This window comes from Phyllobates terribilis, unplaced genomic scaffold, assembly GCF_046119375.1.
Source record: "Phyllobates terribilis strain yellow unplaced genomic scaffold, ASM4611937v1 Scaffold_8__6_contigs__length_399053987, whole genome shotgun sequence".
NCBI classification, from domain to species: domain Eukaryota; kingdom Metazoa; phylum Chordata; class Amphibia; order Anura; family Dendrobatidae; genus Phyllobates; species Phyllobates terribilis.
This window is the reverse complement of record NW_027362768.1, coordinates 305128993-305153073: the sequence shown is the minus strand read 5'-3', so window position 1 is coordinate 305153073 and position 24081 is coordinate 305128993. Positions and strand designations below refer to the sequence as shown.

Below are 24081 nucleotides of genomic sequence, written 5' to 3'. Positions count from 1 at the left end.
TTCTTAGAGTAGAAATTAAAGATTTTTATGTGTTAAAAATGTGCAAAAGCACAGATAGATAGTTAGATATGAGGTAAAGAGATAATAGATAGATAAATAGCTATCCGTGAGCTATATAATAAGTGCCTTGCGTGTGTAGCTTACAATACATGGAGTAACCTAATTCATAAATAAACAAACGAAAAAAATTACGTGGGGTTCCCCGCATTTTTGGTTACCAGATAGATGATATTATCAGGCTGGGAAGATCCATGGTTATTGGACCCTTCCCAGCCTAAAGATACCAGACCTCTGCCACTCCAGAAGTGGTGCATTACATTAGATCCGTCAATTTTGGCGCTTTGCCGTCGCTCTAACTGATTGCCCTGATGCAGGGGCAATCTGGGTAATGAGGCTTGGGGTTGATGCCCGCTGTGAATTGTCTAAAAATACAACTGTCATCAAGCCATGTTGTATCTATCAGAAACCCCCATTACTAACCCTGTAATAAAAAAATAAATAAACGCACCAAAAATACTTTATTTAAATAAACACTTCCCTACAATTTCCTTGGTTTACCAATTCATTAACAAATAAAAAACCCACACACACCTGAAAAACATAAAAAGAGAGAAATAAAAACAAGACACTGTCCCTTATTCACCAATTTCTTGTAAAAAAAAATGGTCCCACGCAGCTCCAACGTAGTCCAGCACTTCCCACGACGTTCCCTGAATCCTGCTCATGCTGCGTTCAGCGAGTCCCGGCAACTGGGAAGAGCAGTAATGTTATGATGTCACTGCTCATCGGAGTCGTCGGCTCATACTGCGTTCCTCGAGACCCGGCATGTGAGGTGAGTATAAGTGTTCTTATTTTAACGTGGGGCAAACATGGGGAATGAGAAGAGGTTGTCCTTGTAGTGGACAACCCCTTTAATGCTTTACAATGTTATTTATCAAATCTCATCTTCCACTTGCAGTTTGTCTGTGTAGAAAGCTTGGTCACTGCAGTGGTGGACATGTATCCAAAGATTTTCCGAAGAGGATACCGCAGAGAATTATTAATATTAGCACTTTCAATTGTGTCCTATCTTATTGGACTCATCATGTTAACTGAGGTAAGATTATCTATGGTTAATGACTATTACTAGAGGTGAACGGATATTTTGAGATTCAAATTTGGTAAATCATGCAAATTTATAGGGGAAATTTGATTCACAACATAGTTCAGAATTGAATGTTCCTTATTATTCTCTGTAAGAATTAAAAAAAAATAATATCCAGCTGACCGCTCACCTGATCTACAGCCCATGAAGCCCACCATCCAGTCCTCTGCGCCTCCTCTTTCTGCCTTACTCCATCGCATTGATCTTCTTGGACCTGGTTAACTCTGGATGACAGCCTACAGCCGACTAGGTCTCTGACGTCCTTTCGCGCCATGCCTTGGGCGACTCCCGTCATGGACGTCCCCCCTACCACACGGAACACAAGGGAGCCAGAGGCTTAGTCGGCCAGAAGCCGTGTCCTGGAGTAAAGCAGACCGAAGAAAATCCCCTCAACTGGGAAAGGCAGAAAGGAAAGGTGTGGAGGACCGGATGGCTTTTCGCAAAGCTAATTAAAAAATAACCGTATGCTGACTTCTGCAATTCTAGGAAGTTTAAGCAAGCCCTGATTAGCGATAATATAATTCACTTAGAATCATGACAGCGGGCATCTGCGAGTCATGGGGTTAATAGTACCCTTTTACTATAATTTTCCGTTCCATTTTAAATAACACACCACACATTTTATGTTGGATTAAATTGGCCACAGCATCCGTTTATTAACATATAAATACAAACATTATAAACCTCGTCCTATAGGGGTGGTCCTCGAAGCCCCAAACTATTTTAAACCAAGAAACCAATTGTGTCTTTTTTGTTTCAGGCCAGATTGTGTATTACCTCCAGCCGCTAAGCACCAGCTGGGAGGCACCAATTCAAACAGCCTGGCCAATGAAACATGCCCCAAACCACGGGCCCTCCGATGCATTCCTATAGGATCAACCACCCGAGACCACTGAATACCATGTAGGGGGGTGCAGAACTTCCCGAGGCCCCCCCCCCCACTGATCCACCATTAACCATGATGACCAACTTCGAGGACCCCCCCATGCCATGACCACAAATATTCTGACACCTCAAATATTTGTGTCCCTCCATTCCCTTAAACCTTTTTCTATGCCCTCCTGAATTGCCAGGCACCACATATCTGTACCGACTGCGTTTAAGTGCACCCCATCCCTCCTCCAAAATTCCCCTTCTCCAGACTCAAGTTCCATATGGCGTATGGCCAAAGCCCCATTTCTTACCATGAAATGCGTCACCGCCCTATTTACTCTTATGCAAACTCTATTGATTCCCTCATTTGATTGGGCCCCTCGCCAGACTTGTCGTGGAACAATGCCGGACCAAATAACCAAAACCTTTGGAAACATTGCCCACAATCTCAGTATATCAAATTTGAGTCCTTTATGAGTTCCCTACAAGACCTCTTACCCAGATCATTGCCCCCTAAATGTAGCACCAGCAAATCAGGGACCCGATCAAGCCTCACAAAGTGATGGAATTCAGACAGGAGTTGCCGCCACACCATTCCCCGTTTCCCAATCCACCGTAGAATGGCTTCATCCTCCAAGAATCCTAACTGACAGCCGGCCTCACCGCTGCCCGTAGTGCAGCTCAGAAGACAAAAGAATGGCCCATGATCCATACGAGCCGGGGACCTTCATCTGTGAAGTCAAACATAAATACAAATCTAAGAAACGGTAACGTCTAACAAGAACTCAGAGCACTCTCTTGGTTACAACCAATCCGGGCTTATATAAGACCAAAACGGTATGGATTCCCACCGTCCGATCTTCTTGACTAACTCATCACCCAGTCCCCTCCTAGCCGCCTCAGTGGCTGCCCCAATCCTGAAAGAGTGACTGCTATACTCTTTTGGTGAGATACCGCCAGCCTCAAGACACTTTTTTAGCACTGCTAAAAACTGTTAGCGAGATAAAAAGGAGCCGTCTTCATGAACCAACAACGGTGATTTGTGCCCCCCTGTACCCAAACCAAATTCTCTCACACATCGTATCGGACACATGTTGGACCCTGCAATTGCGAACAATACCACTTTACACCCCTTCTTGAATTGATCTGTCTTTGAAAAACAAATGAATACCTCTATTCTATTCAAATATAAATTCATGTCTTCTTTTGAAAGACCCCCACTGACGAATCTTGATGGGCTAACCAACCCCCCAAACGTAGGGCCCCGAAAAAAGCCAGAGAAAAGGCTAGCCGAAATAGTCTGATCTCCCTTGTGGACTTACATACTGACGCGAGAAGCTGCCCCAGTGTTAACAATGGTCCATATGATATGGGTCGCCTCCAGTCTCTCACCTTCCAACCCTTTCGCCAACCTTTTAGTGCTTGTTGAACCAATATTGCTTTGGTTACGTCCGGAAGACCCCTTATTTTAAAGCCAAAGGCCAAACCTGCCATGAAATTATTTATTTTTGGCACCGACCAACCTTCCTCCCAGCAATGACCAACCAATAATAATAAAAGGCTGTCGCTCTCTAAAGGGTCTCCCATAGCAAATTTCCATTCCTCCCACAACTGCCAAGCGACCTCATATGATGACCAGGTCCTCGTAGATAATGATTGACCGATCAGATTCCTTACATCTCGAAGGGAAGATTCCATAGTTCTGGAGGGCATACCAAACCTGTCGATGACGCCTAAGGTGCCAGCAACCGGAACTGATCCCACTGCGAATGAGAAATAGCATTGACGGTCGGATTTACAGGAACCAATTTGAACTCCGCCACTATCCACATGTTCAGCGATAAACTCATTAGCACCAGTCTTTGCAATACTTTCACCACCAATGGCGATGCAGACGACAGAGAATTGATAGCGGACACTGCCCCTTGGTTCTCACAGAAAAAACAGATTTTTTTGTTTTGAAAATACTCTCCCCATAGAGCCAAAGAGACCATGATGGGGAAAAGGTTAATCAATGTATGATCACCCAACAGGTTCCAATCACGCCATGTCGCTGGCCATTTCTCCTCAATCCAACTACCTCTGAAAAAGATAGCAAAACCATGCTGTCCCGACACATCAATGAAAAATCCCAATTCGCTGGCATTCACCACTGGAGCAATCCAAACCGACTTGCCGTTATATATCTCCAAATACTGAGCCCAAACTCCCAAGTCGTCCTGCAACTCCTTACGCAACCTAATGAAGTGATGAGGTGATTTTGCTCCTGCCGTCTCTAATGACAAACGCCTACAAAATTCCCTGCCCATTGGCATAATACGGCACGCAAAATTCAATTTCCCGAGAAGAGACTATAAGTCACGCAATGTCATTTTATGCAGCTTTCTAACTCTGGATACCTCTTCCGACAAATCAACTACCTTATCAACGGGTAGCCTACACTCCATTTTAACTGTATCAATTAAAATCCCGAGAAAACTCAAAGACGTCACCGGACCCACGGTTTTTTCGACTGCCAAAGGCACTCCAAACTTCTTAGCCATGCTCTCCATTGTATGCAACAACACAGAACAAACAGGGGAATTAGCAGGACCAACATACAAAAAATCATCCTGATAATGGATGCAGGAATTCAGACCGGAAACATCCCTAACAACCCATTTGAGAAAGCTGTTAAAAGTTTCAAAGTACTGTAATGCAGCGGCTTGCTGCATTGCTAAGATGTCCAGGGGGTGTGTTCTGGCTGACCATTTTCCTCCCCCTCAGGTGACTGATCACATGACTGTGACATCATCACAGGTCCTGTGTGCACAAAAGGATATATAAATCCTGGTGGTTTTTGAAAATGGAGAGAGAGAGGCCTGGTGAGGCCTGGTGAATCCTGGAAGGAAGAGGCTGGATCTCTGTGTTTGGGATACCAGTAGCCTTGGAAGGTACGTGGCTTGGAGACTACGTCTGGGAAGCCTTAAAGCCACAGCTGTGGCAGAACCGAGCTTACAGAAGCAGCTGAGACTCGGCAAAGTTAAATCAGCGCTATAAGTGAATATTGTTGTGTACCTTGCTGAAGTCTGTATTTGAAGACAAGCGGGCATAGCTGCCACTGAAAAGACTCTAGGATACATGTGTAACATTCCTGCGAGCCACTGAGATGGACTATGTTATGTGCGGTTTATGATGTGTAATAAACTGCTGGACTACATATTACCGGAAAACGTTGCATGTGTGCTTTAATTGACCCGGTGAAGCGAGTACCCCAGCGTGATGAATACCGCTACCTTACAGTACGCACAGGACAGCAAGCAACCCATTGGGAGACACCGGTCAACAAAAAATCTGCCGTTCCAAGAGCAACCCAATAGGTGCATGCTTTCCGGGTGTACAGGTAACAGTCTAAAAGCCGCATCTATGTCAGTCTTTGCCAATAATGCCCCTTTACCAAAAAACCGAACCCAACTAACTGCCATGTTGAAGGAAGTATAACTCACCGAACACAAATCTGGGTCAATACCATCATTCACCGACGTGCCCTTTGGAAAGGAGAGGTAATGAATTAGCCTGTATTTACCCGGCTCCTTTTTTGGGACAATGCCTAACAGAGACACCCGCAAGTTTTTTATGGGCTTGGAAATGAAAGGACCAGCCACTCCGCCTAAAGCTACCTCTTTTGCCAATTTTTCCGCAACCACCTCGGGAAACTGTAATGCGGATTTTACATTTTTGCATTAAATTGAACTTTGCCATCAATAAACGGTATCCTAAAACCAGCTTCAAAACCTTCTTCTATTAGCGAGGCCGCCGCCCTATCCGGGTATCTACTTATGAATAGCTGTATCTCTGCCAGATGCACCGGAGTCACCCCTTTTCTCACTACCCTCAATGCTTCTGAACTTTCCCCCTCTGAAACATTTGGATGCGCTATGACTGCCACCGCATGAGGAGCAGTCGTGTTTAAATTTCCGTTTATTTCCGAATTTACAAGATCCTTCATTGAAGAGGAAATGACGCGCCCCTGGGCCTGTGTCGCGCTGCGTTGCGCACGCGGGAGCTTACCCGGAGCCGGATCTCTTGAGGGTTGTAGTCTCGTGGCGGTGACCCGGTCCGTGCCCAGGGAGTCAAACTGAGTGGCGATGTAACAGCGGTAGATGCAGGACGACTACGCCACCCGTTGAATGCAGCTATGGAGCTGCCGCTGCAGGACAGTCCGCTGAGGCCGGTGGATGGATGGTGCAGCGTAGATGGTATAACCCCCAACGGGAGGGGTATGGCCTCAGGGCAGCAGATGTGGATGATGGGGGTAGCAGGAACCACTCAGAGACGGTGCGGTGTAATTCAGGGTCTTTACTGGTAACAACGATAGACCCTCCCGGAGTACTTGCTAGTGAACGGGGCCTGGTCAGTCCTTGAGCAGATGGGATCTCCCCTGGCCAGGCGGAGTTGTAGGCCTCCCAAACTGACTGTACTCTTCTGGCTACCTTGCTAGAAGAGGATATAAGTAGCCCACGTTCCTGAGTGTACCGTGTGGTGCTCACCCGTATGGCCGGTGACTCGGGGCCTTCTAATGGCTTCCGCTCCACGATGGCGGTGCTGGTCCCACGCGTGTGACCGTGCCTTCGGGTTTCTGGGCCTGAGGACCTGAAATCCCCTGCCTGACGGATTCTGCTGCTGGGTAGGAGTTAGTCCCCACAGCCTCGGACTCCGGGTCCGGTAAGAAAGCTTCTCAGTCAGGGCGAGCTCTGCAGCTGCCAGCCCCTGACTCGTAGTAGTATTGCTTCTGCTGTTTCTTGTCTCTACTCTCCTTGACTCCAGGCTCAGGCCCCTGGACAGGGCCTGCCTGTGGAGCAGAGCCAATAGAGCAGCTCTGCTCCCTGTCTTCTCCTCTCAGAACTCCTTACCCTGCCTCAGCCCCAGGTTTATATAGGGGAAGTCCTTCCCCTCCCAAGACTGGGCAGGAGGTGTGGCATGCACAGGATCCCTGACCAAAGGACCTCCCACCTGCTCTCAGACGTAATATCTCTATCACTGTGGCAACCAGACCCCTGGGGTGTCACATTCCCCCCTAGTGAAATTTAGTACTCCGGGACTAAACATATTTTTTTTAGAAAAACATAACAAGGTATAACAATAACAATACAATAAGAAAAACACATAAGATGGTTACGGCGTGTCCACAACCGGGTGCAGTTTTGAAAAGCAAGGTGTCCATTTCACCAAAACAGGGAGACGTAACCAGGTAGGGGTCTGTCCTACCCCAAGTCCTTAACAGTCTTTTAGTCCATCCTGGGTTACGCTCCACTAACTGTACAAAGGATTCCCGGTAAATCCACCAAGGACTCCTATAAATAACTGGAAACACATAATATTTACAAGATATGGCCGCTCTCAGTCCTCGGCCAGTGGGGATAAGGATTGGCTGCTCACAGTCCTCAGCCTGTGGGGAGATGGGATGGCTGCTCACAGTCCTCAGCCTGGTTAAGGATAGGGGACACACGGGAACAGTTCACACTTGTCCCAACGGGGACCATATTTTAATTAGCAACACAAGTACCCCTACGGGTAACTATGTACAGTTCCACTTTACCGTACTTCAGTAACGGCATCCTCCTGCTCCTTCTTGTGTGTAGGCTTCAGACCCGTCCGGGTCCTCTTGGCTTTCCTCGTATTGGTAGTACTGCAGCTCCTCCTTGGTTAACGTGGAGGGCGTACAGTCCTTTTGCACCTGGGGAGTTCAGGCCTTGCAACCAGGCGTGGAGAGGGTCGCCGTTGATGACGCCCGGGGTCAGAGGGTGCAACTTTGGGCCTGGGCGCGGGCTGGTGGTGGTAGTGCCCAGGGCTGGAGGGCTTGGCCGCAGGGCTTGAGCAGGTCGGTGTCTGCAGCGCCCGGAATCGGCGGCTCCACCAGGGGGCCCAGGAGCAGGCTGACGCTGGCAGCGTCCGGGACAGGGAGACTCCTCTTACCTGCTCCCGCGACCGCTCCTGCGTCACGCGTCTTCTCCCGGCGCTGGTCGGGGCCGGCGACGACTGGGGCACTGCCGATGCTGGGCAGCTTAGTCTGCTGCCGGTCCGCCATCTTGCTGTCCGTTCCTGGTGTCCTCCTCCCCCCTAGTGGACCGTGGCCTACCTTCCGGAGATCCTCTTCCGTAGGCCGCGGCTCCACAGTCAATCGTCGGGGTAGAGGACCTGGCGTCACGCTCCTGTGACGTCGGCGTCTGCTGGGCTCCTTCCAGGACCTTACGCAACGTCCGGACGTGAGGCGGGGCTTCAGTTCTCGCGCGCTTTCGGAGTCCACGCCCCTCTTCTTCCCGCGCGGCGTCTCCAAGATGGCGCCGGATGGCGGGAAAACTCCTCGGATGGCGGGAAGAAGGCAGAAGATGGCGCCGGATGGCGGGAAAACTCCTCGGATGGCGGGAAGAAGGCAGAAGATGGCGCCGGATGGCGGGAATCTTCACCGATGGCGGGAAAACTTCACGGATGGTAAGTTTTAAAAGTCTCTTTTTCAGGCACGCAGTACCCGGTGGTTGCGGGCACGAAATCCTGCCGACTACGCCAAAGTTGACGCGCCCCTGGGCCTGTGTCGCGCTGCGTTGCGCACGCGGGAGCTTACCCGTAGCCGGATCTCTTGAGGGTTGTAGTCTCGTGGCGGTGACCCGGTCCGTGCCCAGGGAGTCAAACTGAGCGGCGATGTAACAGCGGTAGATGCAGGACGACTACGCCACCCGTTGAATGCAGCTATGGAGCTGCCGCTGCAGGACAGTCCGCTGAGGCCGGTGGATGGATGGTGCAGCGTAGATGGTATAACCCCCAACCGGAGGGGTATGGCCTCAGGGCAGCAGATGTGGATGATGGGGGTAGCAGGAACCACTCAGAGACGGTGCGGTGTAATTCAGGGTCTTTACTGGTAACAACGATAGACCCTCCCGGAGTACTTGCTAGTGAACGGGGCCTGGTCAGTCCTTGAGCAGATGGGATCTCCCCTGGCCAGGCGGAGTTGTAGGCCTCCCAAACTGACTGTACTCTTCTGGCTACCTTGCTAGAAGCGGATATAAGTAGCCCACGTTCCTGAGTGTACCGTGTGGTGCTCACCCGTATGGCCGGTGACTCGGGGCCTTCTAATGGCTTCCGCTCCACGATGGCGGTGCTGGTCCCACGCGTGTGACCATGCCTTCGGGTTTCTGGGCCTGAGGACCTGAAATCCCCTGCCTGACGGATTCTGCTGCTGGGTAGGAGTTAGTCCCCACAGCCTCGGACTCCGGGTCCGGTAAGAAAGCTTCTCAGTCAGGGCGAGCTCTGCAGCTGCCAGCCCCTGACTCGTAGTAGTATTGCTTCTGCTGTTTCTTGTCTCTACTCTCCTTGACTCCAGGCTCAGGCCCCTGGACAGGGCCTGCCTGTGGAGCAGAGCCAATAGAGCAGCTCTGCTCCCTGTCTTCTCCTCTCAGAACTCCTTACCCTGCCTCAGCCCCAGGTTTATATAGGGGAAGTCCTTCCCCTCCCAAGACTGGGCAGGAGGTGTGGCATGCACAGGATCCCTGACCAAAGGACCTCCCACCTGCTCTCAGACGTAATATCTCTATCACTGTGGCAACCAGACCCCTGGGGTGTCACAGAAACATAACCCTTTCTGAACAGCTGCCGAGTGTCCCGTCTGGCCGAGACCGCCGCTGCTCCCAGGAAAGGACTGGTTAGTTTGCCCACTCCTACTCGGCGCTGTTACCCTCAACCATAAGGCAATATCCTTTTTGTCCCAACGGATACTAGATCGCACCACTTTCCTCTGACGAAATTGTTTGTCATAACATAGCCACCCTTGTCCCCCATACACCCTATATGCCTCCTCGATTGCATCCAACAATTTTCTGGAGCTTTTTCGCCTATCACACTGGCTAGTATTGCAAACGCTTGTAACCAGTTCATAAAGGTTTGTGGTATCAGACGGTACCTTCGTTTTTCTTCATCCTCTTTTTTTGGAATCATCCTTTCTAGCCCTGTCTAGGTTAAAACGCTCCAATGGAGGTAACGAGAATATTTCTACATATTCCCCTTTCAATAATTTTTCCCTGACCTTGGGCTTCAAATGTGCCCCCAAAGGCCCCTCAAAGAAAACATAAACTTCCCCTTTTGCCATATCGTCTAGCCTTACATTGTCATTTCTTTCCTTGTTGCCCTCGCCCCCACAGCCTGTGCCGTTCCCGATACCCCCGTGCCAGATTCACTCATTGACAAGTTTCCTCCCCCTGTGCCCACTGTATTAGAGCCTCTCAAAAACTCCATGTTACTGCCGCCTATCCCGTTAAGTCCCAACTGGGGCGACTGAAAATTACCCAGCCACGCAGGGGTAGGCGACACTATGCCCTGTGACGCATTCGTCCCCGTCCCCAGTAGAACAGCTAAATACCTTAAACCCTGCATCAGTATACCAATACCCCCGCCAACCCCCCCAGAAATGTCCTGACTATTAAACGTTAAAGATGGTAACAGGGGCCTGAAAGGAAAAATTTGGGACGACTCACCTGGCTGCCTAGGTGCTGTGAACCCAGCAGCCACTGATCCTGAATCCTGAAGTTGACGACCTCCATCTGATCCTTGTTGACCACAGTGTGTCTTGAGAGAGAGACCTGAAGGGCCAGCGGCCTGCTGCCCCACTAACATCTCTGATCCTGACCCCATGTTTTGCGTGGAGTGAGCCAACCAATGGCTGCGGCCAGCCTGGCTAATGCCATGAACAGCTGTCATGACAGATAAGGGGGCTAGGCCAGCACTGTGCTGACTGTATACTGATGCCACCTCCGCCTGTCTGCTGCTGCCTGTCCCCCCGTCAGCAGAGCCAGCTGCCTGCTGCTCGCATATAACATTATGATTGACAGCCGCCGTGGCCGCATTGTGGGTGGAGCCAGCATTGTGGGCAGAGCCGGCCGGATCCTGACCGCCCGCTGCTGAAGCTGTTTCCCCTGCGGCCCCGACCGCGCAATCATCGCCGCTCCCACGCTGAGAGGCCCCCTGGTTAGGCCCCCATCCTCGCGTCCTCCTCACCTTGTTGCGCCGAGCAGGCCCCCACCGCGGCCTACAGTTTGTCGCACCTGGTCCCGCCGACATGCCGCCTCGCGATGTAGCGGAGGAGGCCGACACCTCCTCCTGACGCAGGTCCCAGCGTGCAGTTGGATTCCTCCCGGAGCGGGAAGTATGGGCCGCGGCAGTGCGGGCCCTACTCCTGACCGGAGGGTCCCAAGAGGGGCTCCTGATTCGCTGCCGGACCCTGGGGGTTTCCTCAGGACTAAGGCGCGCCGGAGGCCTGGTCCTCCGCGGCCGGCGTGGCTCAGGAGCTGGTGAGGCATTACCAGCTCCAGTACCCCAAAGCAGGCTTTGAACTGACGCCTGCAGCCAATCCGCACCGTTCAACACAAGCAGCGTCCCACAGCTGCTGCAGCAACCCATCTATGGCTTCCATATTGCTACAGATAGTTTGTATGGGATGATGGCAACCTAAAATGGCTGCCAAATCCCAAATGGCTATCCCTTATATACCCCAATCCTCCCCTACATGTGCCCCTGCCCCCAAAATACCCTCCCCTACAATCTACACCAACCAAAACAAACATAAATACCTTGCCCGAACCCTATTCACACCCCACCTCAGGAAGCCCTCCCCCCTTTATCCCGCATTAACCCTGTCATGCCGGCCTCCCTCTGAAGCCAGGGGCTGAGTCCGGCCTTTCTTGAGGATTTGTATTCTGGAGAATAAATCAAGAATATATGAGAAAAGCTTATGTAGTAATCAATTTCCACAAATTTAGGAAATTGAGACAGAAATGTAAATATATAATGGTTACACCCTTGATACTGTAAGATCTGACAGAAGACTGAATCCTATCCGATCGGGGTGAGGACTCGTGCAGACAACCAGACTGTCGGTCAGAGTGCAATCCGACAAAACATCGGATCATACTCAGACCAATGTTATTCTACAGGATTCGGAGCAGAGAAGAGGCCTATCGGACCAGACCGTCCTCATTTACTTATAGCACGGGAGCAATAAAAATGTTTTTTTTGGGGGGAGTCAGGAGATGATAGACACATTTGTGAAATGCAGCACAGGAGCAAATAAAGGTGATGGCATTTGTTTAGAGACGCAAACTGATGACAGATTCCCTTTAACAATTTTGCAAGGTTTGACATCTAAAGCCTCAGTCTTGAACTGTACATTGCTAGCTGCCAAATAAGTTAACTAAGAATCAGTCAGTGAGCCCGTTCTGACAGTCTGACTCTTCTATGTCTTTTTCTGAGCTACTGTGGCGCCCAGGGGATGGGGACTACTCGGCGCCCGGGCCTTAATGCCTGGTCTTGGGGGGATGTCGCGGTGGTCGGCTCCCAGGCCCGTACCCTGGGGTCTCTCTTAAAAAAGGGGAAAATAAAATGTCAAAGTTCGTGACCCCACCTGTGGTGTCTGGTGAGGATCACCAGCACTGCGGCAGTCCACTGAGGCCGGTGTTGTGGCAGCTTAGATGGAATCGCTCCCCACAGGCGGCGTGGGGCCTCAGGGCAGTGATGTTTGACGAGGTGCACGATATGGCGGTGACCCAGCCGGATCCAAGGAAGAACAGGGGACACACACACGGTTTGCTTCTGTACCTTTTACTGATGGAAATGCAGGTACCGTCCGGAGCGCTGTAGGGTGAGGGGTGCACTGCAGGACTCTCCCCAGTGAGCAGGTGTAGGGCCTCCTGTTTCTTCGCTGCTTAGTGTTAGTCTCTGGCCTGCCTGGAGCTAGGCCTAACTTAGTCTCTGTTCTGCACCGGCTGATCCTGTGGTAGTGCCTTCTGTTGGAGTACACACTCCCTGGTATATGGGGCCTCGGTAACTCCTGACCCTGGTATAACAGTCAGCGGTTGGTATTCCTGGGACATGTAGGTCACCAGGGGTTCTGGTTGTCTTCTGCTGGGTGTAAAGAATCCCTGCAGACTCGGACCCGGTGTCCGGCATATGGTTTCTGGGGTGAGCTGGTAAAGCTCCTCTGCCCCCAATGCTACTCACTCCTCTAGCCTTCGGCCTACTCGGGCCCTTACTAGGCTATACACACTGGCAGTTAGCTGGCTGCCTCTTCTGTTGCTCTCTGAGCGTCAGCAACGCTCCTAGCTCACTTAACTCGAGCTGCTTGAGTCTGACTGAGCTCCACTGCAGACTGACCTGTTTCTCTGTGTCTCACTCTGCAGGAACTGGCTGTGTACTCCAGACTGTTCTGTCTCCACTCACTTCCTGAGGAGAACTAACTCACAGACTGCCTCTGCCTAGCTCCGCCCTCCGTATCTATCTGGACTCCCTCTGGTGGTCTGAGGTAGGGTGGAGGTGTGTGTATGCTCTGATGGCCTCTTGTGGAGAAAACCTGAAATGCACCCCTCCAGGATCTGTGACTCCATGCACAGCAGGGCGTCACATTCCCCCCTAGTTGAACTCAGCACTCCCGGGCTGAAGCACATTAGTGTACCTGACAGGGAGTTGACCTTTCGTGCTACGTGTAGATCTGCGTAGTGCGGTGGTCTGCGTAGTGACAGTGTTTCTCTCAGCTACCCTGTTAGTTCTACTAGCGATGGTATTGAAAAACTGCCTTAACCTCGCTACTGGGCTGGCAAGTTCACCATTGGCTGGGCCTTCCTGCTCCGCTTCTGCCGGGTATCCTTCTTGAGCAGGCTCTTCTGTGGCACTAGGCTCTTCTGCAGCATTTACAGGTTCAACTTGCGGTGGAGGGTCTTCTGGCTGTTGGAAGAATTGGAGTACTGGAATTATGACTGCTCCTCCGATTTGAGGCCAATCTGCCAGGAAGTCTCCTAAATCAGTATGTACTACTGCTTCATCAGGTTCCTCCGGGAAAATGAGAGGCACTTCTTCTTGGGGTTTTAGCAGATCTGGACACAACTTCAGGTGGTCCCTAGATACTGCTGCAGTTGTTCTTCCTCCATCTTTGCTGATCAGAAACGTCTTCCTGTTGTCAAACCTTGAATTCAACACAGTGTAGGGTTCTCTCTCCCACTGGTCATCAAGCTTGTGGTTCCTCCGCTTCCTTTTCAATACCACTTCTCCTGGTGTGAAGGGTTCTGCTGGTGCTCTTCTGTTGTATTGTGCTTCTTGTTTATCCCTCACCCGAGTGAGACTGTCTTCGATACAGGCTTGTACTCTTCTGTACTGCTCCTGTCTGGTCGTGTCCCAGTCCTCAGTGGTCACATCAGCTTCAGGTTCTACAACACCAAGCTCCAGGTCCATGGGCAACTTCCCGGGTCTTGCCCGCATTAGATATGCCGGAGTGCAATTGGTGGAACTTACTGGTATGTGATTATACAGATCCACTAGGTCAGGTAGTAGGTCTGGCCACTGGTTTCTCTCTTCTAATGGTATGGTCTTCAGTAGATCGATGATGATGTTATTCATCTTTTCACAGAGACCGTTAGTTTGGGGGTGGTACGGTGTAGTCCTGATCTTTTTACACCCGTACAGATGGCAGAACTCTTTGAACAAATCAGCCTCAAAGGCCGGGCCTTGGTCAGTCAGTACCTGCTGAGGGTATCCATGGGGTCTACAGAAGTATGCTTGGAACGTCTTTGCTGCTGTCTCTGCTGTCAGGTCTTTGACAGGGGTGACCACCAGGAACCTGGAGTAGTGATCCACCATGGTCAGGGCATAGGTATATCCTGACCGGCTAGGTGACAACTTGACATGGTCCAGGGCCACGATCTCCAGGGGTCAAGTCGTCTTGATGGGTTGCAGGGGTGCCTTCTGGCTGCTGTAGTCTTTTCTTCTGAGGCCACAGGGTCCACAGTCTCTGCACCATCTCTCAATGGAGCTGCACATTCCCACCCAGTAGAATCGACACTTCAACAGGGTCTCTAGCTTCTTCCAGCCAAAGTGCCCCGCCTGATCGTGGTAGGCCTCCAACACCATCTGGATGTCCGTCTTGGGAACCACTATTTGCCATACCATCTCGTTGGTCTTGGGATTGACGTACCTCCGTCACAACTTCTCACGGTAGATAAACAGCCGGCTTCTCTCATTCCACAGCTGCTTTGCTTGGAGAGACGCATCCTTCTCCAGGGAGGAACCTTCTTGAGTTATCAGCTCCTTGATACGGCTGACAACCGGGTCACTGTCCTGGGTCTCCTTCCAGCTGTGGTGAGGCAAAGGGTTTAACGTCTTACCACGCTGCCTCCTGGAGGCTCGTTGCTCATGGATCATCCCATTCTGATGAAAGGCAGGTAGCTCAATCTCCTCCAGGTCATCCACTTCTTCTTCTGAGTCTGACTGGTGAGGCATCCTGGACAGGGCATCGGTGTTGGCATTCTTGCGGCCCGCCCGGTACTTAATTGTGAACTAGTAGTTTGACAGCCGAGCCATCCATCGTTGCTCCATGGCTCCCAGCTTGGCTGTTTCAAGATGAGTTGAGGGGTTATTGTCAGTGTAGGCAGTGAACTTGCTGGAGGCTAGGTAGTGCTTGAACCTTTCTGTGATGGCCCAGACCAAGGCCAGGAACTCTAACTAAAAGCTGCTATAGTTCTCTGGGTTCCTCTCAGTCGGGCGGAGCTTCCTGCTTGTTTATGCAATGACTTTCTCCTGGCCATTCTGCTTCTGACTTTGGACAGCTCCCAATCCTTCATTGCTGGCATCAGTAAACAGCAGGAACGGTTGGCTGTAGTCAGGGTAGGCTAGGATCTCATCACCTGTCAGGATCTCCTTCATTTCTTGAAATGATTCAGCCTGTTCTTTTCCCCAGTGGAATGGGGGATTTCTGCCCTTGGGGGACTGTCCTACCAGGAGGTCTTGCAGAGGCGCTGCTTTCTTCGTGTAATCTTTTACAAACCTCCGGTAGTATTCTACTAGTCCCAGGAACTGACGCACCTCCTTGACGTTCTTCGGCTCCGGCCATTTCTGGATGGCAGTGACCTTCTCCGGGTCTGGTGCTACTCCCTCCAGACTGACAATGTGCCCCAGGTACTGCACCTTTTTCTTGAGCAGGAGGCACTTTGAGGGTTTCAACTTCATCCCATACTGGGACAGTGACTCAAATACCTCCGCCAGGTGCTTCAAGTGGTCCTCATACGTCTTGGAGTACACAATCACGTCATCCAGGTTTAGTAACACAGTCTCGAAGTTGCGGTGTCCCAGGCAGCACTCCATCAATCTCTAGAACGTTCCAGGGGCGTTGCAGAGTCCAAACGGCATACTATTGAATTCACAGAGTCCCATCGGGGTGGTGAAGGCCGTCTTCTCCCGATCCTCCTCAGCCACAGCTACTTGCCAAAAGCCACTAGTGAGGTCAAGGGTGGAAAAGTAATTTGCAGACTTCAAGGCAGCCAGGGACTCCTCTATGCATGCTAAAGGGTATGCATCTTTATGTGTAATGCGATTTACTTGACGGTAATCTACACACATTCTCATGCTTCCATCCTTCTTCCTGACTAGGACTAGGGGAGCTGCCCAGGGACTACAACTATCCCTTACTACCCCTGCCTTCTTCATGTCATGCAACATCTCCTTGGCTTTCTGGTAGTGTGATGGAGGTATAGGCCTGTACCATTCCTTGATGGGGGGATGGTTGCCTGTGGGGATGTGATGTTTTACCCCCTTAATCCTCCCAAAGTCAAGTGGGTGTTTGCTGAATACCTGCGCGTATTCCTGAACCACCCGGCGTACTCCCTGTTTTTGGTGGGCTGGAGTGGTGTCTGTCCCAACATGGATCTGCTGACACCAATACTCCACCTGGGTTGCAGGGTCATTATCCTCCATTTGGTCTGGGGAGGTTAAGGACTCCGCCATGTGAATAGAGTTATTATTTACAGTCTAATTCACAAACAAGACTCTCAAGAATAAGAGAGCTTATACGACCAGAGTTTTTCATAAACAATAATACTTTATTTAAACATTACATATTAAAATATTATGGTGCTGCAAAAAGAGGGTACAGCTAACTCACATATAATTCAACACTATATGCACTATGCACTGTTCACTTTAACCTGCTATATTACAATATTGCCTGGATTCTATATTATGGTTGAAGGACATACATTATCCATAGCCCAACGCTTAGTTTTGATATACCTCGTATGCACTTCAATGACGCTGGACTATTATATCTCTGACATATACTTCTGTTGAATTATATGTGAGTTAGCTGTACCCTCTTTTTGCAGCACCATAATATTTTAATATGTAATATTTAAATAAAGTATTATTGTTTCTGAAAAACTCTGGTCGTATAAGCTCTCTTATTCTTGAGAGTCTTGTTTGTGAATTCGATTTTCAATGGAGTTGGACGTGATGTTCCTGAAATCCTTGTGAGTATGGTGTTATTTATTATTTACAGTGTAAAGTTTGGCAACAGTGGCATAACGTGGTAATCTGACCTCGTCTTCCCCATAGTTGAGAAGACGGATGGGCACCCTCCCATTGCGTACATCTACTACCCCCCTGGCAGTTAAGAGTGTAGGTCTGTGCTCTGAGCTAAGGGGTTCTGCTACCGCCTGGTAGCTCTGTCCTTTAAGACCTATTGCTGCTCTACACCAGATAAGCATTTCGCTCATTGGGGGAATCACAATGGGTATCGGGTCTGTTACCCGCACATTACCAATCTCACCACTGGTCAGCTTCACTTGCTGCTGGTACATCAGGGCTCGGATCTCCTTCTGGATTGCTCTCTTCTGCCCTGGTCTGGCAACGTCAGCGAGCTGTTGGAGTAAAAACACAACCTCCTCCAAACAGTTACCAACAATGTTAGTGCCTAGTACCACATTCAGTCCATTTTCCTCATTGACAGTCTTCACTACAATGAGTCCCTGGTCCTTTAACTCCACTCTCCCCACTTTTACTGCTACATTCTTAACCCCAAGTAGATCAAGAGGGAGGCCGTTAGAGGCATATACTGAAAAGTCTGGGTTTGGGGGTTGGAGACTGTCCATGGACCAGTATTTGCTATAGAGGATATCAGGTATGATTGTTACCTGGGATCCGGTGTCCAGCAGGGCTGGTATCGCAATGCCATCCAGTATCATGGATAGGAAAGGTCTTCCTCCCATGAACCTGTGGTGCCAGTCTGAGGGGCCTACTGCGTCTATTCCTGGGTGTTGGCCCTCGGACCCAGGGTTTGCTTTTTTAAAGGACACTGGTGCACTGTGTGACCTGCCTTCTGGTAGCGGTGGCAGACGAACTCTTGGTGAAGATGGCGCTGGTTGTTGGTCCATCCTGGGGGCGGCATTGTCCTCCTCCGGGGTGGCGACGTCCTCCTTTTCCTCCGGTTCATCCAGGGGACATCCTCAGGGCAGTCGGCTAGCAGGATCTTTCCCTCCGTCTCTGGCTCTGTCTGTAGTTGCAGGGCACTCATTACAGTGGCTAGGATTTTGGTCAGCTGGCGCACTTCTGAGCGCAGACAGTCCAGCTCAGTAGGGGGCACTGCCTGCACTTTGGCTTCAGCAGCCAGCGGGGAAAAGGTGGGTGCTGCTGGCGTTGGAGTGGCCCCACCCTGGTAACGTTGGATTGCAGTATCTGCCGTCTCCAGGGGTTGCAGTCCCTTTATAGCCATATCCTTAAGGGTGTCAAAGGTAGCATCTGGATGATCCAAGGACCACCAACACACAGTCCTGCTCTCCGCTTGGGACCTCAGCCCCCGGACAAATTGTTCTTTTAGCATTTTACTCTCATTAGTTATGCTAATTGGACTAACCTGTTTTAGAGCTCGCAGGGCCCCTTGTAAACGGCAGGCATAGTCCCGAACGCTGTCCTCCGGTTTCTGAGAGCATTGGTAGAACCTCATCCGGAGGTCTGCTTCAGTGCGGTCCTCAAAGGCAGTCTGTAACTTTTTGAAAATTGCGGACACTGATTCCTGGTCTGCGGCCGACCAAGTCTCTACTTCTCTCTCCGCAGCACCAGTCAATTGTCCCACAACTACTGCAGCTCTTTGTTTTCCCATCATAGAATACATGTCCAGTATGCTGCATATTTTGCGCTTGAATCCAGACAGGGTGTCTGGCTTGCCGCTGTACTGGGGGAGCCACTTTGCTCCAGGCATGTATGGTAAAGTCAATGGTACGATAGGGGCTACAGGCCCTGGTGATGGAGCGGCCACTCCGTCTTGCGCGGCGGCGGCCGCGGGTGCATCATCGGGACTGTCAGCCTGGGCCGCGACGTCGGGTTGTTTCTGCAACATCTTGGCGCCCCTCACCAGTGAACCGTGGCCTACCTTCCTTCTGTAGGCCGCAGCTCCGCAGGTGGCGGTCTTCTGGTAGGACTTTGCGTCGCTTACGTTCCACGTCAGAGCGTTCGCTGGGGCTTCCTGCCTGGACCTGATGCTGCGTCAGTGCGTGGGGCGTGTCCTCGACTTCGTGCGCTTCCAGCGGTTATGCCCCTCTTCTTCCCACGCGGTGACCGGAAAGATGGCGGCCAGTGGTGGGAAACTCCAGAGAATGGCGGGAAAAGCTTCACCACTGTGAGTTTTACAGTTTCTTAAGGCGCACAGTACCCGGTGGCAACGGGCACGCAATCCTGTTCGTGACGCCAGTTAGATAGATGTGGCACCCAGGGGATGGGGACTACTCGGCGCCCGGGCCTTAATGCCTGGTCTTGGGGGGATGTCACGGTGGTCGGCTCCCGGGCCCGTACCCTGGGGTCTCTCTTAAAAAAGGGGAAAATAAAATGTCAAAGTTCGTGACGCCACCTGTGGTGTCTGGTGAGGATTACCAGCACTGCGGCAGTCCACTGAGGCCGGTGTTGTGGCAGCTTAGATGGAATCGCTCCCCACAGGCGGCGTGGGGCCTCAGGGCAGTGATGTTTGACGAGGTGCACGATATGGCGATGACCCAGCCGGGTCCAAGGAAGATCAGGGGACACACACACGGTTTTCTTCTGTACCTTTTACTGGTGGAAATGCAGGTACTGTCTGGAGCGCTGTAGGGTGAGGGGTGCACTGCTGGACTCTCCCCAGTGAGCAGGTGTAGGGCCTCCTGTTTCTTCGCCGCTTAGTGTTAGTCTCTGGCCTGCCTGGAGCTAGGCCTGACTTAGTCTCTGTTCTGCACCGGCTGATCCTGTGGTAGAGCCTTCTGTTGAAGTACACACTCCCTGGTATATGGGGCTTCGGTAACTCCTGACCATGGTATAACAGTCAGCGGTTGGTATTCCTGGGACATGTAGTTCGCCAGGGGTTCTGGTTGTCTTCTGCTGGGTGTAAAGAATCCCTGCAGACTTAGACCCGGTGTCCGGTATATGGTTTCTGGGGTGAGCTGGTAAATCTCCTCTGCCCCCAATGCTACGCACTCCTCTAGCCTTTGGCCTACTCGGGCCCTCACTAGGCTATACACACTGGCAGTTAGCTGGCTGCCTCTTCTGCTGCTCTCTGAGCGTCAGCAACGCTCCTAGCTCACTTAACTTGAGCTGCTTGAGTCTGACTGCGCTCCACTGCAGACTGACCTCTTTCTCTGTGTCTCACTCTGCAGGAACTGGCTGTGGACTCCAGACTGTTCTGTCTCCACTCACTTCCTGAGGAGAACTAACTCACAGACTGCCTCTGCCTAGCTCCACTCTCCATATTTTTATCCCTATCCGGGCTCCCTCTGGTGGTCTGAGGTAGGGTGGAGGTGTGTGTATGCTCTGAGGGCCTCTTGTGGAGAAAACCTGAAATGCACCCCTCCAGGATCTGTGACTCCATGCACAGCAGGGCGTCACACTACTCTCTCGTGATTTTTAACCAAAGACCACATCAAAGTTGAATGTGCAGGTAACAGACCCTGTAAAAGCCAAACAATGCAACAATTTTAATAAAAAACAATTGGTAAAAATATTGTTAGCCCCAAATACATGCATTTAACCCCTTACTGGCCTGGGGCGTATTAGTACCCCCCAGGCCATCACCCCCGGTTCAGCACGGGCTCCGGCGCTGAGCCTGCACTGAACCGAGCACATGTCAGCTGATTCTTACCCGAAACAGCCGAGGGTGGAATCGCGATCCACCTGCGGCTGTTAACCAGTTAAATTCCGCTGTCAATCTCTTACAGCGGCATTTAACAGCGCCTCGCCGTAAGAGCATGACTTACCCCGCCCATCGGTGACCCCGTCACGTGATCGTGGATCACTGATGCGTGGGCATGACAACCCTGGGTCTGCAGCAGACCCCAGTGGTTGTCATGTAAAGATCACTATGAGTGCCACCTAGTGGTCGGCGCTCATAGCACAAAAGCATTTCTGCTACATAGAGGTGATCTGCTCATCGCCTCTATGTAGCAGAGGCGATCAGACAGATGCTGCTTCTAGTCTCCTATGGAGACTATAGAAGCAAGCAGAAAGTGTAAAAAAAATGTTTTTAAATATAAAAAAATTAAAAAAATCTAAAAGTTAAAATCACCCCCTTTTGCCCCATTAAAAATAAAATATTAAAAAATAAACCCCACATACACATATTTGTTATCGCCGCATTCAGAATCGCCTGATCTATCAATATAAAAAAGGAATTAATCCGATCGGTAAACGGCGTAACGAGAAAAAAATTCCAAATGCCAGAATTACGTCCCCAACATTGCAATAAAATGCAATAACGGGCGATCAAAACATTGGATCTACTCCAAAATGGTATCAATAAAAACATCAGCCTGGCGCGTAAAAAATAAGCCCTCACATGGCCACTGAAAATGGAGACGCTACGGTCTCGGAAAATGGCGTCAATTTTTTTTTTTTTTTTGCAAACTTTGGATTTTTTTTTCACCACTTAAATAAAAAAGAACCTATACATGGTTGGTGTCTACGAACTCATAATGACCTGGAGAATAATAATGGCCGGTCAGTTTTAGCATCCAGTGAACGTGGAAAGAAAAAAAAAAAAAAACAACTGTGGAATTGCATTTTTTTTGCAATTTCACCACACTTGGAATTTTTTTCCCGTTTTGCAGTACACGATATGGTATAACTAATAATGGCGTTTAAAGGTACAACTCGTCCCACAAAAAATAAGCCATCACACGGCCATGTTAATCAAAAAATAAAAACTATATGACTTTGGGAACAAGGAGAGCAAAAAACGAAAATGCAAAAACGGAAAATCCCAAGGTTGTTAAGGGGTTAAGTAAAAGTAAAAAATAACTATGCCCAAAGGTGGACAACGCCTTTAACATCTCCAGCTTTATAGCTATGCATTTAGAAACAAGTTAAAGAAGAAGCCTTAACATGGCACGGGGCGGTAGCCATGGGTGAGGTACTCTTCTTCCATGCCCCGACACGCTACATGATAATTGGGGTCCTGGCTGGGTGTGTGGGCTTTGTATGCAGGTCGCATGATGCCATTGATTTCGGCTAGCCAGGACCAGATGTTGTAGAGTTCAATGAGAGGGACCACCACTCAAAAATAAACTGTCTTTCACTGAACATCAATGTAGAGAAGGGTATGTACAGTGGAGAGTAGGTACTTCATACACATTCTATTTCCTTTCCTAAACTCACTCGATTTTGCCTCAGTTATTTCCTCTGCCTTCACCACCACCCAAAACAGTGCTTCTGGAGCTTCCCTATTCCCCATTAACAGAACTACAATCCAGTCAACAAGAGTCCTGTACTTCAACCCACGGTTCCGCATCTTTTTCCCCTTAGGCTAGCTACTTATGCCACTATGGCCTTTACTTAGCTTCTCGGATTTTAGACGCCTTGGAACTACCGCCCATGGCACCCTGTTCGTCTCACATTCATTGACCTGATTTGTCCCGTTACCTCTTCGGTTTGTGAACTCTGGCCAGCTAGGCCTCCTGCCTAGTGGGCCATCTCTGGTAAATCACTCAATCCGACTATCATTTTGCCTTGGTCTCTACTCTGGATCTCGCTATCCATTGCCTCAGTTTCCTCTCACTTCAGGGACACCCAATTCACTTGGCTCTGTTCACTGATCAGACCATAGGTATGATTCTACTGTGCGCTGCTCCCTATCTGTCTTCCTAACAGGAAACTCCCTTTGCTCCTTCATTATAGCCACTCCCACTATGGGCTAGTCCCACCTGTTAACTCTAACTGTCTCTAATAACTCCCTACTGCTGACGAGACTACAACTCTATTACTGTTACGCTCCTAGGTGGCTCAGATGGTTCGTGGACCCACTGTGTCATGAGCCAGAAGTAGCCTGGAAGGGCATGACTAAGCAGCTACCTTGGTGTTCACTGGAGCCTCTAGTTGTGAGGTCAGGCTTGCAGATGCCACTCCAGGGTGGCATCTGGCTGTAGCTGCTGACCCCCAAAGGGCAGAGACGATACTTCCAATTCTCAATAGGGCAGGATGGCCACTGGGACTGGTTCACACAGTGCAGGCAGGATGGCCACTAGGACTGGTACCGACTATATAGCTAACAGGAACTGCTGATGTGGCAACGGGGTACAGGTACCACAGACGTGGCTTAGGGAAATGGACACCGCCAAAGTGGTCACAGGAAGCATGGAGAACTATAATGGACTAACGGGACACATGATACAGGATACGGGAAAGAAAACAGATTAGAGGCGGGGGACCTGGCAACATACAGTTGCATACATACCAACCACCTAACACAGAACTATAGGGGTTGCTCAGGCACTTCCCTAATGGGGAGGGTACCTTTTATGGATAACATAGAACAACATTTCAAAAAACATTACAGAAAAAAAGATGCAGCCTTACCAACACCAGGTCAGATTACCAATGCACCAGCAGGATGTAGCAGGCCCCCATGACAAAGGCGGGGGCAGCACAGGTGCAAAATGCTGATGCAACAGCCACTCACTAACCTACCAATTCATGGAGTGGGTGGCTGTGTAGTATTAAACATGCACACAGATGGAGCTTATGTAGGATGTCAGTCACAGAAATACGTGTGATGCACAGTAATCTGACCTGCTGGTGTTAGTAAGGCTGCATCTTTTTTTCTGAGGGTGCCTTTTTTACAAGATGTCTCCCAGCTATTGGCTGTGAGACACTTTGCAGGCGAACACACATTCAGATGTTGCTGGGTGCATTTACCATGTGCGTGCTGCCCCTTTAATAACAGGGGATCGCACGCATGCGTGCCCTAGGCACATTGCCGGCGCACTGAGCGT

General features: G+C 50.3%; 1 protein-coding gene across 5 annotated transcripts in view; it reads left to right on the top strand.

Annotated features, from left to right (window-relative positions):
• SLC6A11 (solute carrier family 6 member 11) overlaps positions 1-24081 on the top strand; it is a 626328-nt gene that overhangs the window by 539000 nt on the left and 63247 nt on the right. For all 5 annotated transcript variants that reach the window (XM_073644516.1, XM_073644514.1, XM_073644515.1 and 2 more), the window contains exon 11: positions 959-1096. In XM_073644516.1, coding sequence (XP_073500617.1) covers positions 959-1096 — 138 coding nt within the window. The remainder of the gene's footprint in view (positions 1-958; positions 1097-24081) is intronic.